Raw genomic sequence first — 25,600 nt, forward strand, 5'->3', positions numbered from 1 at the left:
TTGGTTATCTTTCTAGTTTTCAAGTCTTCAACAGAAGACATGGTACCTAATCTTTCAAAAAGGAGTCTGATTATTTCAGCCTACACTCTCATTGTGAGTCAGCTTTGGTTCCCAGTGTTCTTCAGGTTTTAGTCCATTTCATCAGGAATGTGATATTTATCACAGGAAGCCTACTCATCGCAGCCACTCATTTTCTTTATAAGGTTGATGATGGCTGATTTACACTTCCCTTTCTGTTTCTGATATTGGGAATGAGTATTTTTCTTTGTTGCCTCTTCTGTTTCGCCAATACTTTGAATGCCTCCAGATAACCAACTTTGGCTTTCTGGGTTTACCTCCTGTTCACTTTTCCTCTCCTCTTTGTATTTCCTTCGTCATGTCTTTGGGTAGGTAAGCTAGTCTGACCTAACTTCCTGAATGGAGGCTGAGAAAATTTTCACCCTGTTCTGCTAGATGCCTGTAACGTAATATATTTTCACTAAGCACCTTTTCCACTCCTTTCCCTGCACTTCTAACTTGTGGTAACCTCACATTCCTTAGACCTTACTGTTACCCAGTTTCTGCTGGGGCCTCTCTTCTGTGTAACTGGTTTAGGACTAGTTACTAAGAATGTGGAGATTTGCTGGTTCTCTCTCGAGTAGTGATTCTCCCTCCGTTTCACTGTAACAGAGCAGGAACGCTAGTACTGTCAGTCATGGAAGACTTGTGATGCCGGGGTATGTCACGGCATGAACCTGCCCCGCCCCGCCCCGCCACCCCCTGCTCCTGCCCAGACCTTCTGGAACCGTCTCCCCGCTGCGTGTTCCCTAACACTTTCGGGCGTCGCCCTCTGCCAGGCAGTCTGACTAGACTGCCCCTGAAGGCGCTCCCACCCGCAAGCGCGGCGAAACCTTCTGGAAGCCGCGCAAAGCCTGATGGGGAGGCCGCTGAGTGCTTCCGGGTGGAGTGTGGGCGCCGAGCCTGAGCGGCCTGTCCTCACACGCCGGCGGCAGTTGCACTACCTATAGCCTGTGGAACCCCTGGAGGTCGTGTCCAGAAAGGTGCCAGAAGGTTTGGACAAGACAAGGGTGGGGTCGGGAGGAAGTGGAAAGGAAATTCCACGGTCTGGCTGGGACACGGGGGCGGGGAAGTTCCACGGTTCTTGGCAGGACGCGAGGATCAGGGAAGATTCCAGAAGGTCTTCGCAGAACACGGGGACTGAAGGCTCCAGAGGTCTGCCGGTACATGGGATCCCCCCTGGGAACGTTGGGGACGCCTGGGAAGGACATGGAGCGCGGAGACGTCTCTAGCAGCACACGACAGTTGTAGCACAGAACAAGACGACGGGTGGAGCGTGAAGTCAGGGGCTTGTGGAGGAGCTAGGTCTCCGAAGCTCTGGGCCGGACACGGGGAGTGTTGAAGGTTCTGGAAGGGTGGGCAACGAACGGGAGGTGGGGGCTGTGCCACAGGCCCGGAGTCGGCATGGGATCAATGTCGGCAGATTCTGGGATTTGGCCCTGGCCCCTGGCCCCTAGAACAAGGTTGCGGGATCCTGCTGGTGCCACTCACACCACGGAACCCCAAAGCACCCGGCGCCCATGGGGTGCCCCAATCCATCTAGCAGCCTCGGCCCTGGGTAGAGGAGCCTCCTCCTGACACGTAGCACTCCCTCCCTTTCCATTCTCGGCCCGTTTTGCTGTCAGGTCCTTCGTTTCGGGTTGAATTGGCTGTCACTTGCTTGGCTTTTGAGATGGAATATGGGACCCCGGGTCTGCAGCATTTCCGCATCGCTAATGTATGCTTGTCTCCCTACTTTTCCTGCCGGGTCTTGAGGCTGTTTAGGTCTGGTTTTGTTTTGTAATATTTTTATTATCGTGGTGCCCAAAATAGGTTCTGTTTTCTACGGGGAGTGAAGCGGGTGGGAATGAGGGAGGGCATTATTACTTTGGAACTGTGTTTTTAATTTGCAGACGGGGGAGGTGACTCCTATGTTGCTTAATATTCCTGTAGTTAGGAATGGTATTCTTGATTGAGGTTCAGGGTCCCTAATGGACATGAAATCGCCGTCCTCCTTCATCTCTTAGGGTCTTTTTTTCCTGTTACCTTTTTTGCCTACAAGTTCACTCTGCCTGATTTTAACGGAGGCGTTTCCACATCTCAGTTCTATTACACCCTCTGCTTCGGGCTCTAGTTTCATGTGTTTTGTTTCTAACTGGGACGTGCAGTTAAGGTGTCTTGTAGTGGGACCTGCTGGTAAGTAGACAGGGAAACTCTTCTTGTGTTGAAGCATATTCATTTTACCTTCATTTTTGACGTATCATTTCCCTTCATTAGAGTAGAGGTCCTGGTGCACAGTGTCTTCACCCTACAGCATTTGGAAGTGATTGTCCCTGAGGGACAGAAGTTTCTCCTGGCTTTTTGTGGAAAGACCAGACATGGCTGAGGTGGTTGCTGCCCGAAGGTACTGCCTGGGTTTCCTCTGACTCACGTTCAGATTGTCCCTGACTAAGAATCGTGCTCCACAGTTCAGCTGTGGTCTGTCTCAGATTGATCTTCCTTGTGTGAGATTTCCTGTTGACCTGCCATACTGAACTTTTTGGGTTGTGGGCTGATGGCCCAAGTCGTCTTGGGAAATTGTCGTGTCTGGCATTATTTCTTCAGAGATTGGCGCTGTCTCTTTGTCCTCTCCTTCAAGGAATCTGGTTACATGGAGGCTAGGTGTGGGACTCTGACCCATGAGTCCCCCTTTGGCACTTCTGTTCATTCCTTTGTTTTTGTTTCTCTGAGTATCAGTTTGGATATTTTGTGTAAACCTTTCTTCACATTTCCTATTGCTCTGTTTTCTAGCATCTGGTTAGCTGTCGTCCCATTCCGTGAGTTTTCATTTTCAGATATTCTGTGTTTCTGTTCATTTCTTTCTCTTAGTGGAGGTTGTAATGCCTTCTAGGTTCATTTGCCTGCTGTAATCAAGTCGATGTCAGCCGTGATATTAACAGAAGGAAAACCAATTTCATTTTGTAGGTGTGGAGGCCCCACAGCGGTAGGACTTAAGAAGTGACCACGGGAGGCTGTTTATGTAGCCTTTTAGATAAAGAATTAATTATTTGAGAAGAATTTATAAGAGTAGGATTTCTCCTTGGTGTACCACATTAATGAAGAAGTAACAAAGTTTGTTTATGCCCCCGCTCAATCTCAATATCTTCCTGTCGTTGATGATAAGGATGCTCTCCATCCTCCTAAGGTAGGTGGCATACCTTCCCTGGGAGTTTTGCCTCTTGCTTTGAGGGGAACAAAGCAGGGTCAGAGCGTGTCCTCTTGTACTGGGTATTTCTTAAGTCATATTAAACCAAAGTAATCATTATGCAGAGTTTGTGTATTTTGTGAAGGCCTGCCTTGAGCCTTCTTAGTGTCCTCGTCACCTTGCCTGGAATGTTCACACAGTAAAGCTGAGGTGGTAGGTCTCCCCATTTTTCATTGAATTACACTCTTAGTCTTGAACAGAGGTCAGTTAAGTAATTGTAAGTAACTGTGTCTCATTTTAGGATGCAGTGATGCAGCTGACATCCCAAGTTAGCCCTTCATTGTGGGAGAAGCCGGGTGGGTACTTGATGAGGCATTGCCATGGAAACAAAAGGAAGTAATGGTGAATGATGGGAGCCAATAATAAACCAGTTTCTGAGTGTTGAGAGCAGCCAGTATAGCAGAGCTCTCATATTGGATTTGAAGCATTTACCTTGAGGGCAGGTGGTGGCAAATTGACAGATTTTCCTGGTTTGCAGTTTGATGGTCTTGAGTGCTGGTCCTGAGTGGCCCACATGGCAACAGGCACCATGACTGTCTATACATGAGCTGTGGTAATTTCTGAGAAGTGTAGACAGAGTTGTGCACCTGTATTGCATGGCATTCAAAACAGGGCAGCTTTAGTTCTTAATGACCACAAGTCAAGAGGGTGGGAGGGAAACAGGAAATGTTAGTTTGGAAGGATGTAGCCAAATTTTGAGGAATGGGACTAGAAGAATTCAGGGTTTAGTCCAGTTTACAGTTCAGAAACATAACATAAAAGGTAGACAGCAGCAGTAGAACCTGATATTCATTCAGCTGTATTACCAAAACATAATATTCTCTCTCCTCGGTCACCCCCATTTCTATTGGAGACAACCATAGTGAGACCGCGTTTGCCAGTTCGTCTAGTTGCAGTCAGCTTGGCTTGATCATTCCGATGACTGCAACAAGAATAGAGGTTGACCGTGTAGAATTCAAAACACTGTTTGCTGGAACTTTTCATGATGAGTGACTGATTGGACTTCTAAAGCTTGCTCGAGGCTGAGGAGCCAGATCAGATAATTGCCATCAGACATCGTGTGCTGTACCTAAGGTTTGGGTGAATTTGTCCTTTCTCGTGGGTCCCAGACCATCCTGAGGTTCCTGTGCTTGTCAGGAAGTGACCTTCCGTAGTGACCTGGGAAGACTGCCAGGAAGCCTGTAAGCAAGCTGGGTGCGTGCTCAGTGGACTGGCAAGTGTGACTCTTTGCAATCCCGTGGACTGTGGCCCACCAGGCTCCTCTGTTCATGGAATTTCCCAGGCAAGAATGCTGAAGTGGGTTGTCATTTCCTTCTCCGGGGGATCTTCCTGACTCAGGGCCCAAACACACGTCTCCTGCATTGGCAGGTGGATTCTTTTCCACTGAGCCACCAAGGAGGCCTCATGATCATCTCTAGTTCCATCCACCTCTATTGCTGAAGATGGCATTATTTAGTTCTTCTATTGGCTGAGTAATATTGCATCATCTTTTTCACCTCTTCCTTTGTCAGTGGACATTCAGGCTGCTTCCGTGTCTTAGCTGTTGTAAATAGTGCAGCAGTGAACATTAGGGTACATGTGTCTCTTTGACTTATGGGTTGTCCCAGATCTATGCCCAGAAGGGGGATTGCGGGATGATATGCAGGTGTGATTTTCATTTTTTAAGGAACCTCCATTCTGTTCTCCCGAGTGGCTGCATCAGTTTACATTCCCATCAACAGTGTAGGAGGCTTCCATTTTCTCCACACCCTCCCCAGCATGTATTCTTTGGAGGTTTTTGTATGATGGCCCTTCTGACGAGTGTCTCGTGATATTTCTTCAGTAGAGTTTTGGTTTCCATTTCTCTAATAATTAGTGATGTTGAACATCTTTCATGTGCCTTTTGGCCACCTTTATTTTATTTTATTTTTTTTGGTAAATACCTATGTGGGTCTTCAGCCCATTTTTCATTTTTTAATATCCATATTGTGATGTTGATTCTGTTTGTACATTTTGGAAATTAACCCCTTGTCTGTCTCATTGTTTGCGAATGTTTTCTCCCATTCTCTAGATTGTCTTTTCATTTTGTTTATGGCTTCAGTTGCCGCGCGAAAGCTTTTAAGTTTAATGGGGCCTGGTTTGTTTAATTTTGTTTTTATTTCCATTTCTGTAGTAGACAGATCCACAAGGTATCGCTGTGCTTGACGTCAAAAGTGTCCTGCCTATGTTTTCTTCTGGAAGTCTTATCAAGTCTGGTCTCATATCTAGGTCATGAATACATTTAGGTCATGAATATACTTATTTGTGTAGACAGTATGAGAGAATGTTCTAACTCCATTCTTTTACATGTAACTGTCCCGTTTGCCCAGCAGTGCTTAGGAAGAGACTGTCTTTTCTCCATTTTATATTCTTGCCTCTTTCACTGTACATTAATTTACCATAGGTGCATGGCTTTATTTCGGGATTTTTATCCTTTTCCACTGATCTGTATTTCTCTTTCTCTGTCAGTGCCTTACTCTTTCTGAGGACTGTAGTTTTGAAGTATGGCCACAGCTTGGGAGTGTGGGAAGTCTGGGAGTATGATTCCTCCAGCTCCACTATTCTTTCTGAAGATTGATTTGGCTGTTCCAGAACTTTTGTAGTTCCATGCAGATTTCAAACATTTTTTGTTCTAGTTCTCTGAGAAATACCATTAGTAATTTTCTAGGGAGTGTATTGGGTACGTAGATGGTCCTGGGTATGAGAGTCAATTTGACAATATTGATTCCTCCAAAGCAAGAACATGGTCATATCTTTCCCTCTGTTTGTGTCATCTTTGATTTCTTCCATCAGGGTCTTACAGTTTTCGAAGTAGAGGTCTTTTGTCTCCTTAGGTATGTTTATTCCTAGGATTTTCATTCTCATTTTTCTCACTGTTATGTTATTATTTATTTTTGACTGTACAGGGTCTTAGTTCCTGTGTGGACGTCTCTCTAGTTGGATCAAGGGGGGCTACTGTGGCATCTCTTCTTACAGAGCACGGGCTCTTGGTCTGGCGGAGTTCAGTAGTTGCCACTCCTGGTCTCTAGAACACAGGTTCAGTAATTGTGGCACACACAGACTTAGCTGTTCTGCGGCATGTGGGATCCTCCTGGACGTGGGATTCAACCGGTGTCTGCTGCATAGGCAGGTGGACCGTTTACTCCGTAAGCCACCAGGGAAGCCCTGGTGTGTCTTGTCTTTTTTTTTTTTTTCAATTTTGTTTTATTAAAGGATAATTGCTTTACAGAATTTTGTTGTTTTCTGTCAAACCTCAACATGAATCAGCCATCGGTATACATAGATTCCCTCCCTTTTGAACCTCCCTCCCATCTCCCTCCCCATCCCACCCCTCTACGTTGATACAGAGGCCCTGTTTGAGTTTCCTGAGCCATAGACCAAGTTCCTGGTGGCTGTCTTTTTTACGTATGGTGATGTAAGTTTCCATGTTCCCCTTTCCGTACATCTCACCCTCTTCTCTCCCGATGTCTATAAGCCTATTATTCTCTGTGTCTGTTTCTCCATTGCTGCCCTGTAAAAAGTCTTCAGTACCATTTCTCTAGATTCCATGTATGTGTGTTAGGACACGATATTTATCTTTCTCTTTCTGACTCACTTCACTCTGTATAATAGGTTCTAGGTTCATCCACTTCATAAGAACTGACTGCGATGTGTTCCTTTTAATGGCTGGATAATATTCCATTGTGTATATGTACCACAACTCCTTTATCCATTCATCTGTCGAGGGACATCTAGGTTGCTTCCATGTCTAGCTATTGTAAATAGTGCTGCAGTGAACAATGGGTCCATGTGTCTCTTTCAATTTTGGTTTCCTCAGGGTTCACGCCTAGGGGTGGGATTGCTGGGTCATATAGTGGCTTCATTCGTAGTTTTGTAAAGAATCTCCATGCCGTCTTTCATAGTGGCTGTATCAGTTTACATTCCCCCAACAGTGCAAGAGCGTTCCCTTTTCTCCACACCCTCTCCAGCATTTATTGTTTGTCGACTTTTTGATGATGGCCATTCTGAGTGGTGTGGGGTGATCTCTCAAGGTAGTTTTGATTTGCATTTCTCTAATAATGTGAGATGTTGAGCATCTTTTCATGTGTTTGTTCGCCATCTGTACGTCGTCTTTGGAGAAATGTCTGTTTAGGTCTTTTTCCTACTCTTTGCTTGGGTTGTTGTTTTTCTGGTATTGAGTTGTATGGGCTGCTTGTATATTTTGGAAATGAATCCTTTTCCAGTTGTTTCATTTGCTGTTATTTTCTTTCCATTCTGAGGGTTGTCTTTTCACCTTGCTTATAGTTTCCTTTGCTGTGCAAAAGGTTTTAAGTTTACTCAGGTTCCACTTGTTTACTTTTGTTTTTATATCTCTTACTCTAGAAGGTGGGTCATAGAGGATCTTGCTTTGGCTTATGTCATCGAGTGTTGTGCCTATGTTTTCCTCTAAGAGTTTTATAGTTTCTGGTCTTCCATTTAGGTCTTTAATCCATTTTGAGTTTATTTTTGTGTATGGTGTTAGGAAGTGTGCTAATTTCATTCTTTTACATGTAGCTGTCCAGTTTTCCCAGCACGATTTATTGAAGAGGCTGTTGGGGCCTCATTCTATTTTCTTGCCTCCTTTGTCAAAAAATAAGGTACCCATAGGTGCCTGGGTTTATTTTCTGGGCTTTCTAGCTTGTTCCATTGGTCTATATTTCTGTTTTTGTGCCAGTACCGTACTGTCTTGATGACTGTGGCTTTGTAGTATAATCTGAAGTCGGGAAGATTGATTCCTCCAGCTCCATTCTTCTTTCTCAAGACTGCTTTTGCAACTCGGGGTCTTTTGTGTTCCCATATGAATGGTGACATTTTTTGTTCTAGTTCTGTGAAAAAGTGCCATTGGTAATTTGGTAGGGATCACATTGAATGTGTAGTTTGTGTTTCGCAGTACAGTCATTTTCACAACATTGATTCTTCTCCCCCGGGAACATGGACTATCTCTCCATCTGTTTATGTCATCTTTGATTTCTGTCATCAGTGTCATAATTTTCAGTATAGAGTTTTTGGTCTCCTTAGGTAAGTTTATTCCGAGATACTTAATTCTTTTTGTTGCAGTGGTGAATGGATTGATTCCTTAATTTCTCTTTCTGAGTTTTTCATTGGTAGTATACAGAAATGGAAGTGATTTCTGTGTACTGATTTTGTATCCTGCAACTTTACGAAATTCACTGATTAGTTCTAGTAATTTTCTGATACTATCTTTAGGGTTTTCTATGTACAGTATTATGTCATATGCAGACAGTGAGAGCTTTACTTCTTTTTTGCCTATCTGGATTCCTTTTATTTTTTTTCCCCTTCTCTGATGAGCCCATGATCATTATGTAGTGTCCTTCCTTATCTCTTGTAATCTTCTTTATTTTAATGTCTATTTTGTCTGATATGAGGATTGCTACTCCAGCTTTTTTTGCTTCCCATTTGCATGGAATATAGTTTTCCATCCTCTCACTTTCAGTCTATATGTGTCTTTAGGTCTGAAGTGGGTTTGTTGTAGACCGCATATATGTGGGTTTTGTTTTTGTACCCATTCAGCCAGTCTGTATCTTTTAGTCCATTTACATTTAAAGTAATTATTGATATATGTGTTCCTATTGCCATTTCCTTAATTGTTTGGGGCTTTGTAGGTCTTCTTTCTTCTCTTGCATTTCTTGGCTATATAAGTCCCTTTAATGTGTGTTGTAAAGCTGGTTTGGTGGTACTGAATTCTCTTAAGAAATGAGATCCTTGCTGGGTTCAGTAATCTTGGTCGTAGATTTTTTTCCTTTCAGTACTTTAAGTAGATCCTGCCCTTCCCTTCTGGCCTGCAGAGTTTCTGCTGAAAGATCAGCTGTTAAGCATATGGGGTTTCCCTTGTATGTTACTTGTTGCCTCTCCCTTGCTGCATTTACTATTCTTTGTTTGTGTTTAGTCTTTGTTAGTTTGATTAGGATGTGTCTTGGCCTGTTTCTCCTTGGGTTTATCCTGTATGGGACTCTGTGCCTCTTGGACTTGATTGACTATTTCGTTTTCCTTGTCGGGAAAATTTTCAACTATAATCTCTTCCAAACTTTTGTCATACTCTTTCTTTTTCTCTTCTTCTTCTGGGACCCCTATAATTCGAATGTTGGTGAGTTGGATACTGTTTCAGAGGTCTCTGAGACTGTCTTCAGTTGTTTTCCTTCTTTTTACTTTATTCGGCTGTTCAGAAGTTATTTCCACCATTTTATCTTCCAGCTCACGGATTCATTCTCCTGCTTCAGATATTCTGCTCTTGATTCCTTCTAGAGTATTTTTAATTTCAGTAATTGTGTTGTTTGTCTGTATATGTCTATTCTTTAATTCTTCTAGGTCTTTGTTGATTGAATCTTGCATTTTCTCCATTGTGTCTTCAAGGTTTTTGATCATCTTTACTATCATTATTTGGTGTTCTTTTTCAGGTAGCTTGCCTGTTTCTTCTTCATTTATTTGGACTTCTGTGTTTCTAGTTTGTTCTTTCATTTGTGTAGTATTTCTCTGCCTTTTCATTAGGTTTTTTAGACTTACTTTGTTGGAGGTCTCCTTTTCCCAGGCTTCAAGGTTGAATTCTTTCTTCCTTTTGTCTTCTGCCCTCCTAAGGTTGGTCCAGTGTTTTGTGTAAGCCTTTATTAGCGTGAGATTTGTGCTGAGTTTTTGTTTGTTTGTTTTACCTCTGATGTGCAAGGCTGAGTGAGTTGGTAATCCTGTGTGCTGATGATTGAGTTTGTATTTTTCTTTTGTTTGTTGTTTAGATGAGACGTCCTGTTCAGGGTGCCACTGGTGGTTGGGTGATGCTGGGTCTTGTATTCAAGTGGTTTCCTTTGTGTGACTTCTCACTATCTGATACTCCCTAGGGTTAGTTCTCTGGTAGTCTAGGGTCTTGGAGTCAATGCTCCCACTCCAAAGGCTCAGGGCTTGATCTCTGATCAGGAAGAACGATTCCCAAGCGGTTTGTTATGGCACTCAGTGAGATTAAAACAAATATCCCAAAACAAGAAACCAAAGCTGAAGCCCAGACAAATGGGGTTTTGGGTTACAAAGTCAGGCAAATAAGGATTAAAATAATGGAATGTACACATATACATATACACCCTTGAGAAAAGTCAAAATAGTCCAACAAGAATAAAGTACAGTAGATTGAACCGGCAAACAAAGGAAATAAAAAATTATATTAACCAGTTAAGAACAAAACTAATGAAAGCACGAACTGAAAAACAACACCAAAGCAAGGTGCCAAGTGGGGAATAAAGCAATGGAAATAAAACTAACAAATATGTTGAGAGGAAAGGAAAGAAAGAAAGAATAGCTGTGCAAAGTTAAATAGAAGTGGATGAAGAAGATTTATATACATTAAAGATTAACTTCAAGGGGAACAGAATAGTAGGGAAGTCAATGGAAGGAATACATATAGAAAATTTATGGTAGATTTTAAAAAATTAAAATTTAAAATTATAAAAAGGAGAAAAGAAAAAAATCACAGAAGAAAGGAAAAAGGAAATCTCCACAGAACTGCAAAAGCCCAACATAGAGGCAGAGATTTATAACAAGAATAAAGATGTGACTGAGTATACACATATACCCGTAAATAAAATCAAAACAGTCCAACAAATATAAAGTACAATAGATTGACCTTGTGAACAAAGGAAACCAAAAATTATATCTACCAGAACAAAATTAACTAAAGCACAATCTGGAAAGCAAAACTAAAGCAAGGTGCCAATTTGGGAATAAAGCTATGAAAATAAAGCTAGCAAATATGTTGAGACGAAAGGAAAGAAAGAAAAAATAGATGTGTAAAGGTAAGCAGAGGTAGATGAAGAAGATTCAGATACATGAGAGATGAAGTGCAAGGGGAAAAAGAACAGTAGGAAAAGTGAAGGAATAAATGAAGAAAAAATAATAATAGGTTTAAAACATTAAAATTAAAAAAAAGAGGTAAAAAGTAGAAAAGTGGAAAACACAGAATTGCAAAAGCCCAATGTGGAAGCAGAGGTTTTTTTGAAAAAATCTCAACAGGTAAATTAGATATGGTGCCAACACAATCAACAACTATAATGGGGGGGGGGGGTCGGCGGGGAGGAAAAGAAAAAAAGAGGAAAAACCCAAAAGAACCTACAGAAGAAGTCAAATATAAGAATCATAAATGTTTTTCTTGAGTCACTGCTGTCAGAGTCCTTTCCCTCACTGGGAGTCACAGTCCACCTCACCTCCCTAGGATGCCCTCCAACACTTTGCTGGTCTCTGGACCTGCTGTGGGGGCATCTCATATTCTAACCTGGTCCTACTCCCGTGTGTTCTTCTCTTCAATGTCCATAGCTATCAGAACTAGTGCATTTTAACTTGTGGGAGCTCTCAGTGTCCTTTTATACATACCATAGACACAGAGTCTGCCTCGTTGGTCCTGTGGGTTTAATCTGCAGCTTGTAAGGCTGGTGGGAAGGTTTTGGGTCTTCTTCCTTTGCCACACTGCCCCTGGGTTTCAATTGTGGTTTTATTTCCACCTCTGCATGTTGGTTGTCCATTGGGGTTTGCTCCTGAGGCTGCCCTGGAGGACTTGGGTTTGCCCCTGTGAGGGCCAGGTGCGGAGGTGGTGCAACTGCTTGGGTCACAGGGCTTCTGGCAGCACCAGGTACTCAGGGGAGTTGTCGGCTAGGGCAGCAGAAAATATAGTGCCCTGGAAGGGTATGGCAAGCAGTATTAGTCCATATGCTCCAGTATTCTTGCCCAGAGAACCCTCTTCCCTGACGGAGAAGCCTGGCAGGCCACAGTCTACAGGATGGCAAAGAGTTGGACACTACCGCAGTGCTCCTGTGTGCGTAGACGCAAGACTTTTTGTGCCTGCGGCAGCTCTGCCCCAATGACAGTTAACCGTGAGGGTGGCACAGCTGCTTGGCTTGAGATGACCCTGGAAGCGCCAAGTGTGCAGGGACATGGACTGCCTCTGCTGCAGCAGTTATGGCCATATCAGAGTCTTTTTGTAGCTGGTGATCAGAAGGCCTCTTTGGCCAGTCTTTCTCTGTAGCTCTGCCCATTCAGGCACTTAGAGGGCTCCCTTGCCTGGGGTCCATCTCTGTTATTAGGTGCATCAGGCACATAGAAGGGCCCGCGTGGCAGGGGTCCTACTCTGTAGATCGGCAGATTAGGTACGTAGAGAGGCACCCTGGGTGGGGTCCTACTCTGTGGTTCAGTGCGTCAGGCATTTGATGGGCCAGTCTCTCTATTGTTCAGCTGCCCGTGCTGGTGCGTGGAGAGAGAGAGGCTATGGTGATGGCTTCATCCACTACACGTGACTCAGCAGTATTGCCTTGCTTCCATGGCTGCCTGGCTTTCTTCCACAGGCACTTCCCACCACAATCTCCCCCCTCACATCCCCTCGCTGTGCCTTGCACAGTCAACAGTAGCCCTCGCCCTGGGGTTGCTCCACAATCCCTAAGCTCCAGCTCCCAGCCGACGTGCCTTCCAGGGGACCTGTGTCTGTGTCAGGAGTATGTATGGCTGTGGAAAGGACTGTCTGGTTCTCATTTCATTTCGGCGGCCACAGATCAGCTGTTTCACTCTCAACCTTAAATGTTTCTGCTCTGACTCAGACATTGCCCCAGTGTTGGGATCAGACCCCTGCTTCAGTTTCCCCACTGGCTGAGGGCCGGTCCAGTCCTGCTCTTAGTCCTGTTTATCCCTCTAGTTCCTTTGTCCTACTGAGTTTTCCGTGGCTTTGTATATTCTGTTCCACTGGTCGGGCGCTCCTGTCCGCTCTCAGCTGGTGTTCTGGACGCATTTCTGTGTCTAAAGGTGTATTCCTGATGTATCCGTGGAGAGAGATGTACTCCATGGCCACCTACTCCTCCACCGTCTTGTTCTCTCCCTCGCTGGCCTGATGAGATGGTGGATAGGACAGTCTCCTCGGTTTCTCTATCTGAGGCTGCTCTTCGGGAGCACTTGGGGTGGTTCTGGGTCTGAGTTGCTCTTGAGACTGGCAGTGGGAGCACAGGTGGCCTGAGGGAAGGGACAGATGTAAGAAGAGCAGACAGCACCGGGTGGGAAGGGGTCTGGACATGGAGAGGGTGGTACCACGTGGGAGGCTGACTGGCTGGGCAGATCAGCAGCCCCTGCAGGACGCTGGCTCTGACCCCCTCCTCGGTCTTGGTCCCCTGCACCCGGTGCTTCGGCCCGAGTTCACCTCGAGTGGGAGGACCTTTGGCCATAAGCAGGTTGAGGCCCAGCCATCCCTGAGAGAGGACACGTGACGAGAGCCAGGGGCCGAGGGTCAGGACACTGATGGTCCCCACCCAAGGGGTGTGGCTGGCTGATGCACAGTCAGCCCCCATCCTGGGCCTCAGCTGGTCCCGAGGCAGGTACCTGTCAGGGGCTGCCCCCCACCCTGGGTCTCCTCAGGGTGACAGGCAGCAGCAGGCGAGGCATGTCCCTCAGACAGGAGCCCCTGAGCACAAAGGGCAAATGCCCCGGTTGAGAAGGGAGACGGGGCCCCTGGGGATGGGGAGGGAATTTCTGGAAGGACCCTAGACATTGGCAGCTTCAAGGGTGCTGATGAGTCCCCACAAGGAAATGTTTCAGATGTGGGCACTGCCTGGTGCTGGGGGGCTTTCCCTCCAGCAAGTGCTGGTGTGTGGGTCGGGTGACGAGCTGCAGGGCCTCCCCCTTAGTAATGTGGGGCCATGTGATGCCCAGTCCCCGGGAGACATGATGGCATGTGGTCCACGCTTCCTAGCACAGGCACTGGGCTCCTGGCTGCTTCTCCACTAGGTCCTGCACTCTTGTCACTGCCCTCTGCATTTTTCTCAGAGCTCATACAAGTCAGAATTACCGAATGGAGCATGTTCCAGCTCTTCACACAGGTCAGCCTTGAGGTCGGGACACCTCAGGGAGATCAGGGGGTCCATGCGGAGTGTGAGGGTCACCTGGAGACAGCCACAGACCATCTGAGCCTCGAGCTCTTGCCTGATGGAGAGCAGGAGCATGTCTTCATCTAGCATGAAGGCTTGAGCGGGGCGAAGCCACTGTGTGTGGGAAAGGGCTGCAAGCCCGTCATTGCCCAGAGCCGTGCTCAGCCGAGAGCCAGAGGTGCCGGAAGGTGGGAAGGGTGGCCAGGACTCGTGCTGTTCAGATGAGACACCAGACGTGGCTATAAGAGCCACACACTTGCTGACTTGTGCCCTGGCTTCCCTCACCTACAGGTTCAAGCCCCCACAGGGATGATGCTCCTCCTTGCCTTCCTCCTCTTCATGGGATGGCCACTGGGCTTCGTTGAGCCCTGTGAGTATCAGTGCTTCTGTTTCTTGACGAGGATGAGACCTGACTTAATTGGGGTCATTTTAAGGGTCTGAATGGAATTTTTGCCATCTTAGCCAGCTGAGATCTCCATCTTAGCAATTGTGCAGTTGGTGAGCACAGGGTGTCCGGGAGCAGGGGGAGGGTCAGGATGGAGGAAGGCTCCTCTAAGGACCAGTGGACTCAGGGGCCGCAGAGTGAGCCCGGGGGAGTCTCTGGCTGTGGCCCTTCCTCACTGGAACAGGCAGGCATGGTGGGTGCAGGGAACTCAGGGAGCCTGTGGCCCCTCATGACTACAGGCTCTGCATGAAAAGGTGGGTCCATCCACAAAGCAGAGGCTCACACCCCTGAGAGACTGGGACCTTTCCTGAGAGCCTGTCTCTGAGAAGAAGAAAGCTCCTGGGTGTTCCTGGCATCCTGGAGTCCAGGAAGCTCATGCTGCCCCGGCTCAGAGCCCACTGTGGACTGAGCTGTGCATCCTCAGGGAATCCTTGATGCTGAGGGAAGGGGCCGGCTGTGGGCAGATGCGGTGAGTGGCAACAAAGGAGGAGTCTGACTCTTCTCTGTTTATTCTAGGGAGCTATAACGTACAGTGCTATGAGTGTGTAGTGAAAAACACCTTTAATTGTCCAGAACTTAGAACGTGTCCTTATGAAATTAGGCGGTGTTATACTGTCTCCATGCGTAAGTACCAGATTACCTTCTTACTCCAATAAACAAGTCACCCCGCCTAGGCAGTTTCAGGGGACAGGGCCACTCTTTGCTCTCTCTGTTCTGATCCTGAGAAGATGTTTCCAGGACGAGGCAAGGGCAACCAGTAATAGCCTCTTGCAGAGACACATAGCCTGCCACATGGGCCCTTTTGTCCTCAGGTGTCCTGCTGTGTCTCCAGGGCTGGAAGAACTGCTGCCACTCAAGGCCTCCGCTCCTTGGCCGTCCCTGGTCAAGTAGGTAGATTCCCCAGTGCAGCTTAGGCAGTTCCTTGTTTCCCACAAGAGCATGGTCCTCTGGCAAGGTTTTCCAACAAAGCAGGCCTAAAACATGGATGCACCTTAGGTCCCTCAGGAAACTGCTTACCACAGAAAGAGCTGATGTAGAGGTCCATCAGCTGAAGGCCATACTATAGGGGCTTTCTGGTTGAGGGTCTGTGTGATCTTTGGGACATCAGCAAAAGCGTATTTCCTGGTCTCCATTCATTTCTGGGTCCCTAGATTCCTTACGACAAATAATGAACAGAGCGACTCCTTTACATAGCTTCCTGACAAGAGGCTGTAAAATTACTTAGGGCTGCCAGATGCCTACATAAGTTGGCAGTGTAGATGGAAAATCATCCCTAGGTGAAGGTGTTCATGGAGCAATGAGAATTCTAGTGGATTTGAATATTCTTGCTTACTCAAGAAGTTTAGGCAGTGGGGACTTCCCTGGTGTTCTGGTGTTGAGAATCTCCTTCAATGCAGGGGACATGGGTTCACTTCCTGGTTTGGTGAAAGCTTGTAGCTGAACCATGAAAAGAAGCTGAGATTCTTGGCCTCCGGATGAGAAGAATTCAATCCGGGGCCAGAGACGAGGCTTGATCGCTCAGAGCTTTTGTGTAATAAAGGCTTATTAAAGTATAAAGGAGACAGAGAAAGCTTCTGACATAGGCATCAGAAGGGGACAGAAAGAGTACCCCCTTGCTAGTGTTAGCAGTGGAGTTATATACTCTCCAATGAATCAAAAGAATGTCTGAGGTTGTAAAGACCTCACCAGACCTACTCCCATAATTTGCATTTTAAGAGAACAGGGTTAGCCAGAAGGTTTAATCCAGAGACTGTCCTCAGGCAGGATACAGTATTGTTTCATAATCCTTGTAAAGACCTCACCAGACCTACTCCCATAATTCACATTTTAAGATAACAGGATTAGCCAGAAGGTTTAATCCAGAGACTGTCCTGAAGCATGATACTTTATTGTTATATAATCCTAAGGAATGTAGAGGAACAACAGAAAAAAGTTTGTCCTTTCTTCCTCCTTGAGAATTCCAGACCCCTCTCTCCTTGGGGACCCCTAGACTTCTTATCTTATCAAACTGCCTAGGAAATGACTCTCTCATGGGGAACTGAGATCCCACAGGTGGCAGGGCAATTAAGGCCGTCTTCTACAACTACTGAGCCCTCATGCTCTGGAGCCCATGGACCACACTGAGAGAGAAGCCTGGGTGCTGCAAGGAAAGCTCCCACATGCTGCATCTAAGACCTGATGTGGCCAAAACTATGTTATTCGTAAACATTTTTCAAAAGGATTTAAGGCCTTGTGATAAATAAAGAGGAACAAGGGATCAAATTGCCAACATCTGTTGGATCATTAAAAAATAAAGAGTTCAGAAAAACATCTACTTCTGCTTTCTTGACTATGCCAAAGCCTTTGACTGTGTGGATCACAGCAAACTGTGTAAACTTCTTAAAGAGATGGGAATACCAGACTACCTGACCTGCCTCTTGAGAAATCTGTATGCAGGTCAAGAAGCAACAGTTAGAACTGGACATGGAATGACAGACTGGTTCCAAATCAGGAAAGGAGTATGTCAAGGCTGTGTATTATCACTCTGCTTATTTAACTTATATGCAGAGTACATCATGAGAAACGCTGGGCTGGAGGAAGCACAAGCTGGAAACAACACTGCCGGGAGAAATAGCAATAACCTCAGATACCCAGAAGACACAGCCTTACGGCAGAAGGTGAAGAAGAACTAAAGAGCCTCTTGATGAAAGTGAAAGAGGAGAGTGAAAAAGCTGGCTTAAAACTCAACATTCAGAAAACTAAGACCGTGGCATCCGGTCCCATCACTTCATGGCAAATAGACAGGGAAACAATGGAATCAGTGAGAGACTTTATTTTGGGGGGCTCCAACATCACTGCAGATGGTGACTGCAGCCATGAAATAAAAGACACTTGCTCCTTGGAAGAAAAGCTGTGACCAACGTAGACATCATATTAACAAGGAGAGACATTACTTTACCAACAAAGGTCCATCTAGTCAAAGCTATGGTTTTTCCAGTAGTCATGTATGGAGATGAGTCATGTATGGACTATAAAGAAAGTTGAGTGCAGAGGAATGGATACTTTTGAGTTTGGGTGTTGAGTTGGACTCTTAAAAGTCCCTTGGACTGCAAGGAGATCCAACCAGTCCATCCTAAAAGAAATCAGTCCTGAATATTCATTGGACGGACTGATGCTGAAGCTGAAACTCCAGTACTTTGGCCACCTGATGTGAAGAACTGACTCATTGGAAAAGACCCTGATACTGTGAAATATTGAAGATGGGAGGAGAAGGGTACGACAAAGAATGAGATGGTTGGATAGCATCACCGACTCAATGGACATGAGTTTGAGTAAACTCGGGGAGGTGGTGATGGACAGGGAAGCGTGGCATGCTGCAGTCCATGGGGTTGCAAAGAGTCGAACATGACTGAGCAACTGAACTGAACAAATAAAATTTTGTGCGCACCAGGACTCATGTGAAAGGAGCTGTGACCCCACAAGAGACCAAGGCAGACTTGCCTGTGAATGTTTGAGAGTCTCTGGCAGAGGCGTGGGTTGACAGTGGCCTGCTGCGGGGTCGGGGGCACAGGCCGCAGCAGTCCTGAGAGGTGTAGCCTGTTGGCATAAATCCTCTTGGAGGAGATCACCATTAGCCTGGCCATAGAGCCTGCAGCCTATCATAGACACTACAGACTCCAGGACTGGGCTGCCTTAGGCCAAACTACAGTGAGGGTGCACCACCCCACCCATCAGCAGAAAATCGGACTAAAGATTTACTGAGCAAGGCTCTGCCCACCAGAGCAAGACCAGGTTTTCCCCACAGCCAGTCCTTCTCATCAGGAAGCTTGCAGAAGCCTCTCATCCCCATGCATCAGAAGCCAGACAGAATGAAAAGCATAATCACAGAAAACTAATCAAAAAGATCACATGGATCACAGCCTTGTGTATCTCAATGAAACTATGAGCCATGCAGTGCAGGGCCACCCAAGGCGATGGGTCATGGTGGAGAGTTCTGACAAAACGTGGTCCACTGGAGAATGGAATGGCAGACCACTTGACCATTCTTGCCTTGAGAACCCCATGAACAGTATGGAAAGGCAAAGATATGATACTGAAAGATGAACTGCCTAGGTTAGTATCCAATCTCCTACTGGGAAGAGCAGAGAAATATCTCCAGAAAGAATGAAGAGGCTGAGCCAAAGCAGAAACAACCCTCAGTTGTAGATGTTTGGTGGTGACAGTCTGATGCTGTAAAGAACACTATTGCATAGGAACCTGGAAGGTTAGGTCCATGGATCAAGGTAAGTTGGATGTTGTCCAACAGGAGATGGCAAGAGTGAACACTGACATTTTAGGAATCAGTGAACTAAAATGGACGGGAAAGGGAGAATTTAATTCAGATGACCGTTATATCTACTCCTGTTGGCAAGAATCCCTTAGAAGAGATGGAGTAGCCCTAATAGTCAACAAAAGTTGAGTCCGAAATGCAGTACTTGGGGGCAGTCTGAAAAGTGACAGAATGAACTTGGTTTGTTTCCAAGACAAACCATTCAACATCACAGTAATCCAAGTCTATGTCCCAGCCACCAATGCCAAAGAAGCTGAAGTGGAACGGTTTTATGAAAACCTAGAAGACCTTCTGACATGTGTGCGTGCTAGTTGCTTCAGTTGTGTCTGACTCTCTGTAATTCTGTGGACTGTAGTCTGTCAGGCTCCTCTGTTCATGGGATTCTTGAGGCAAGAATACTGAAATGGGTTGCCGGACCTTCCTCTAGGGGATCTTCCTGACCCAGGGATCAAACTCACATCTCTTACATCGCCTGCATTGGCAGGCAGGTTCTTGACCACTAGTGCCATCTGGGAAGCCCCACAAGACCTTCTAGAACTAACACACAAAAAACGATGTCCTTTTCATCATGGGGAATGGAATGCAAAAGTAAGAAGTCAGGAGATATGTGGAGTAACAGACAACTTTGGCCTTGGAGTACAAAACGAAGCAGGGCAAAGGCTAACAGTGTTTTGTCAAGAGAATGCACTGGTCATAGCAAACACCCTCTTTCAACAACACAAGAGGTGAGTCCACACATGGACATCACCAGATGATCAATCCCAAAATCAGATTGATTATATTCTTTGCAGGCACACTTGGAGAATGTGAAGTCGCTCAGTCGTGTCCGACTCTTTGCGTCCCCATGGACTGTAGCTCACCAGGCTCCTCCATCCGTGGAATTTTCTAGGCAAGAGTACTGGAGTGGCCATTTCCTTCTCCATGGGATCTTCCTGACTCAGGGATTGAACCTGTGTCTCCCACATTGCAGGCATATGCTTTACTCTCTGAGCCACCAGGAAGGAAACTTGGAGAAGCTCTATACCATCAGTAAAAACAAGACCCAGAGCTGACTGTGGCTCAGATCATGAACTCCTTATTGGAAAATTCAGACTGAAATTGTAGAAACTAGGAGAAACCACCAGGCCATTCTGGTGTGAGCTAAATAAAATGCTTTGTACAGTGGAAGTGACAAATAGATTCAAGGGATTAGATCTGAAAGACCGAGTCCCTGAAGAACTGTGGACGGAGGTTCATAGCATTGTACAGGTGGTGGTGACCAAAACGATCCCCAAGAAAAACAAATGCAAGACGGCAAAATGGTTGTCTGAGGAGGCCTTACAAATAACAGAGAAGAGAAGTGAAAGACACAGGAGAAAGGGAAAGATGGATCCCTCTGAATGCAGAGTTCCAGAGAATAGCAAAGAGAGATAAGAAAGCCTTCTTAAGTGAACAATGCAAAGAAATAGAGGAAAACAATAGAATGGGAGAGACTAGGGATCTCCTCAAGAAAACTAGAGATGCCAAGGGAACATTGCAGGCAAAGATGGGCTCAATAAAGGACAGAAATGGCAAGGATCTAACAGAAGCAGAAGAGACAAAGAAGAGGCATCAAGAATACACAGAAGAATGATACAAAAAAGGTCTTAATTAGCCGGATAACCACAATGGCATGGTCACTTACTTAGAGACAGACATCCAAGAGTGTGATCACGTGGGCCTTTGCAACCATTACTACGAGCAAAGCTAGTGGAAGTGATGGAATTCCAGCTGAGCTATTTCAGATCCTGAAAGATGATGCTGTTGACATGCTACACTCAATATGCCAGCAAATTTAGAAAACTCAGCAGTGGCCACAGGACTAGAAAAGGTCAGTTTTCACTCCAGTCCCAAAGAAGGGCAACACCAAAGAATGTTCAAATTGCTGCACAATTTCACTCATTTCACATGCTAGCAGGTTGATGCTGAAAATCCTTCAAGCTAGGCTTCAACATTACAGGAGCCCAGAACTTCCAGATATACATGGTGTATTTAGAAAAGGCAGAGGAGCCAGAGATCAAATTGCCAACATCTGTTGGATCATCGAAAAAGCAAGAGAGTTTCAGAAAACCATCTACATCTGCTTTACTGACTACACCAAAGCGGTTGACTGTGTGGATCACAACAAACTGTGGAAAATTCTTAAAGAGATGGGAATACCAGACCACTTTACCTGCCTCCTGAGAAACCTGTATGCTGGTCAAGAAGCAGCAGTAGAACCAGACCTAATAGTGAACTGGTTCAAAACTGGGAAAGGAGTACATCATGGCTGTATATTGTCACCCTGCTTATTTAATTTCTTGAAAGATTATATCCTGTAAACTGCCAGGCTGGATGAATCACAAACTGGAATCAACGTTGCCAGGAGAAATATCAGCAGCCTCAGATATGCAGATGGGACCAGCTAATGGCAGGAAGTGAAGAGGAACTAAGGAGTCTTGATGAAGGTGAAAGAGAAGAGAGAAAAGGCTGGCTTAGAACTCAACGTTCATAAATGAAGTCATTATAGCCTGCAGTCCCATCACTTCATTGCAAATAGATGTGGGGGATATGGAACCAGTGACAGATTTTATTTTCTCGGGATCCAAAAATCGCTGAGAATGGTGACTATAGCCATGAAATTAAAAGATGCTTGCTCGTTGGGAAAAAAACACACGTAAAACAGCATGTTAAAAAAGCAGAGACATCACTTTGCTGACAAAAGTCCTTATAGTCAAGGCTATGGTTTTTCCAGTAGTTATGTATGGATGTGAGAGCTGGACCATAAAGAACACTGAGCACCAAAGAATTGATGCGTTTGGGGGATTTTTGCTTTTTTCCCCCACTATATATGTTCTCTTTATTTTATGTCAGTTGTATTACCTCAATAACTAGGTTTTTAAATTTTTTTTTAATTTTTTTTAAATTGATGCTTTTGAACTGTGGTATTGCAGACGATCTTGAGAGTCCCTTGGATGGCAAGGAGATCAAACCAGTCAGTCCTGAAGGAAATCAACCCCGAATAGTCACTGGTAGACTGACCCTGAAGCTGAAGCTCTAGTACTTTGGCCCCCTGATGCAAAGAACCGATTTCATTGGAAAAGATCCTGAAGCTTGGAAAGATTGAAGGCAGGAGGAGAAAGGGGATACAGAGGATGAGATGGTTGAATGGCATCATCAGTCAGTGGACTTGTGTTTGAGTGAACTTCAGGAGATAATGAAGGACAGGGAAGCCTGGCGTGCTGCCTTCATGGGGTCGAAAAGAGTCAGATATGACTGCATGACACAACAACAACAATATTTAGGGATGGAGCTAGTTAACATAGCTGTGCTCTGATTTTGGATGTTTAATGCATGAAATCTGTGATTTCATTTCTGTTTCTTTTTAGGTTTGAATTCTCGGGACATACTCGTCGTCAAGAACTGCACATTTAACTGCACATTTATGTATAGATCCGAAGAGCCTCCAGAAGCCCCCAGAAGAAAGACGACTCATAGATTTAACAGTTTTTATTGGGTTAATTGTTGTGGTGCGAACATGTGCAATTTCCAAGGACCTAGTAATCTGGAGAGGGACATCACAGCAGAATACACACTTGAAGAGGATATAGAAGATAATGCACAATTGGTGCAGTCAGCTTTGTTCCTGAGCATCGTCTCCATTCTAGTCAGGAACACGCTGACCTGAGAAGCCCCCTTTGGAGGGGCTGATCATCTCCCCATCTCTCACAAGTTAGCTCTCCTTTACTCTCCTGTCAGCCACACTCACAAGAACACACTCTCTTGTGTCCTTTACTATTACTCTCCCTGACCTCTAGAGCCCCCGGTTGATGAGTTCCCCATTTAGCACCTGTTGCAAGAGAGAAATAAACACCAGACTCGTTCAGGTACTGTGGACTCAGAGATTTCCTTGTGGTTTTAATGTTTGATCTTTCTTCCCCTCAGTAGGAGTCACTTCACACATAGTCAACAACCTCTTGCCACTTTAGGAAGCAGAGGCGGAGTATTTTAACAGCAAAAGTGTCACAGGGCCTAGTCTACATGCCCGCCTAAAGAGTGGCCCCAGGTTCGCTCAGACCACATGCCCCTGAGGCAGCCGAGCCTGCACGCTCCCAGTGTTCAGGTGGGGACGGCGGAAGTCCAGAGTGTGCTTGGCGATGCAGTGGAATGAGGACAGGCAGAGCTGCCATGGAGACTGTGCATCGCCCTGCGTGGTGCCGTCAGACACCTTCTGCAGGACTCGAGCCGTCTCCCACGGTGGCGCCTGGCTTCCTAAGAGTGACAGAACGTTTCTCCAGATGCTGCCTACTTAGGAGGGTGAGGGCCCTAAGGCCAGCTTCTGACTGCCTTCAAGTGGCAGGTACAGAAGTCCAGGCGACTACTGTCACGCTCTGTGCTCCCAAGTTCAGTATCAGAAAAAGGTGTTGATGCAACAGAAACTCAGACCATCTTTGCTCTCTTCCTCCTTCTACTCCTTTAAGTCAACCTGAATTGAAATGACTGAGATAAAACAGTGCATCAAATTCACATTTTAACAGCACTCGCTGCCACGTTTAAGAATCTTTCGCCAAATCCAGGATCATGAAGAAGTAGCTTCATGTATTCTTCTGAAGCTTTTACACTGTTAGCTGTTACGATTAAGTCTCTGGGCATTAGAGTTGGTTCTTGTCTGAGTGAGATAAAGGTCCAACTCTTTTTTTCCCCACGTGGCTAGAAAGTTGTCCCAGCAACATTCCTCGAAAACAGATGCTCCCTGTTGAATGGCCTTAGCCCCTCTGTAGAAACTCAAGTGACCACAGATGTATCATTTCATTTCTGGACTCTCAGTTCTGGTCCATTGGTCTGTCTGTGCTTGTGCCAGTACCATCCTGACTTGAACAGGTTTGCTCTGCAGTAAGCTTAGAAATCTGCACACGGGAATCCTCCTGCCTTGTCGTACTTTTTTAGGATTACACTGGCTATCTAGGTTCTTTGCATTCCATGTGAATCTCAGAATCAACTTGGCACTTTCTACACAGGAGAACATGGAATTTTCAGAGCATGCGTGCGTGCCCAGTCGTTTCAGTCGTGTCCGACTCTTTGCGACCGTATGAACTGTAGCCCATCAGGCTCCTCTGTCCATGGGATTCTCCAGGCAAGAATGCTGGGGTGGGTTGCCATGCCCTCCTCTAGGGGATCTTCCCAGACCAGGGAATTAACTTGCATCTCCTGCATTGCAGGTAGATTCTTTACCCCTGAGCTGCTAGGGAAGCCCGGAAATTTCACTGGGATTACATCAAATCTGGAGAGTGATGTGAGGAGAATTGTCCTGGTAGCAATATGCTATCTTCTGATCCATGGATGCAGGAGGCTTTACAACGGTAGCCATCTTTCATTTCTTCAGTGGTGCTTTGTGGTTTTCTCAGGAAAAATTTGAACATCTGTTGCTGAACTCATTCCTAGGTGTGTCCCTCTTTTTGACACTCTTGTAAATAGAATGGGTTTCCTTCATCATCACAAGTGAAGAGAAATGCAGTAGATTTTTATACCCTGCACTTGGATCTTGAAATATTGCTGCACAGCTTTATTAGAAATAATCCTTTGAAGTGATTTCCTTAGGATAGTCTGTAAACAAGATCATCTGATCCATCCCTAGAGACAGTTGTCCTTCCTCTTCAGCCTGGATGACTTCTAGTTGCCAAAGTGCTCTGGTAGAACCTCCAGGACTGGGCTGACTGGCAGTGGTGAGAGCAGACATCCTGTTCCTGGTCTGAGGAGGAAAATAGCCTGTTTTTCACAATGAAGTATGGGGCTAGCCCTGAGTTCTCCATAGATGCCCTTGTTCCACTCCTGGTTTGTGCCTTATCTCTTAGCACAACAATGGTATTGAATTTGGTTAAATGCTCCTCTGTGTCTACAGAGGTGGGGAGGATGTGGATTTTCTTTTCTACGCTACGAATGGGGTCATTGTCCTCTTATGATGAGCGGACCTTTGGATATTGATAAGCACGTGTTAAGTGATCAATGAAAGGGGATACTTAGTCATTTGAAACTGGCCTGCAATCCGACTGGTGTCCGGGGTTCTACAAGCACATAAGACCCCTCTTGCAAGGTAGGCAACTCCTCCCGCAAGAAAGCTGAGGAACATTTTGTGGAGACTTGACAGTTGTGGGATGTTCGGTCATCCCCCAGGACAGCCACAGACAGAAAGCTTCCAGACATCAACTGTCTGCTTAAATGAGTCACTGAGGGTCCTCGGGTTCGAGCAAGGTTCCTGAGCTAATACTCTGAAAATCCCCCGACTCCAGCAACTCTACACAATCCAGAACAGGTAGAAAGTGCATTTCTGTGCTTGTAAAAGGGCAGGATGTCTTCAGGACCCAGAAGCAACACAACCCAGGACCAGGAGCAGGGAGGAGGGAGCACAGAAGCCAGTACAGCGCCTCCAGGGGAGGCTTGGATCCAAGCCACTGAGCCTGATGGTCTGCTGGCCCCAGTTGGGGAAAGGCTTGAAGCACAGGACAAAAGTAAGATTAGACATTGCAACTGGAACCCCGCGGAGAGGCAGGCTTTTAAAAGAAGGCTGAACTTGAAATGCCTGTCAGCTGCATGTAGTTTTTAATGTGAAAAGAAAAAGAGAAGTCGCTCAGTCGTGTCCG

General features: G+C 45.8%; 1 protein-coding gene across 9 annotated transcripts; it reads left to right on the forward strand.

Annotated features, from left to right (window-relative positions):
- Nucleotides 1-916: 916 nt before the first annotated feature.
- On the forward strand, nucleotides 917-22,852 carry LOC122679183 (glycosyl-phosphatidylinositol-anchored molecule-like protein). 9 transcript variants are annotated; one of them, XM_043879499.1, is made up of 6 exons: nucleotides 965-1,050; nucleotides 2,319-2,440; nucleotides 14,111-14,163; nucleotides 14,503-14,581; nucleotides 15,173-15,280; nucleotides 22,352-22,852. In XM_043879499.1, exons 3-6 carry the CDS (start codon nucleotides 14,143-14,145, stop codon nucleotides 22,648-22,650), a joined length of 507 nt encoding a protein of 168 aa, XP_043735434.1. In that variant the 5' UTR covers nucleotides 965-1,050; nucleotides 2,319-2,440; nucleotides 14,111-14,142; the 3' UTR covers nucleotides 22,651-22,852. The 9 variants fall into 9 exon arrangements, with proteins under 9 accessions (XP_043735435.1, XP_043735436.1, XP_043735432.1 ...); XM_043879498.1 differs by having other exon boundaries at nucleotides 968-1,050; nucleotides 2,314-2,440; XM_043879497.1 differs by lacking the exon at nucleotides 2,319-2,440 and having other exon boundaries at nucleotides 957-1,050.
- The last annotated feature ends 2,748 nt before the right edge of the window (nucleotides 22,853-25,600 follow it).

This window comes from Cervus elaphus, chromosome 21 (genome assembly GCF_910594005.1).
Source record: "Cervus elaphus chromosome 21, mCerEla1.1, whole genome shotgun sequence".
NCBI classification, from domain to species: Eukaryota; Metazoa; Chordata; class Mammalia; order Artiodactyla; family Cervidae; genus Cervus; species Cervus elaphus.

Coding starts and splice junctions, on each gene's coding strand:
- LOC122679183 (XM_043879497.1), top strand. CDS start 14,143: ATGTTCCAGCTCTTCACACAG. Junction 14,164..14,502: donor TGTTCCAGCTCTTCACACAG/GTCAGCCTTGAG, acceptor CCTCACCTACAG/GTTCAAGCCCCCACAGGGAT. Junction 14,582..15,172: donor ACTGGGCTTCGTTGAGCCCT/GTGAGTATCAGT, acceptor TGTTTATTCTAG/GGAGCTATAACGTACAGTGC.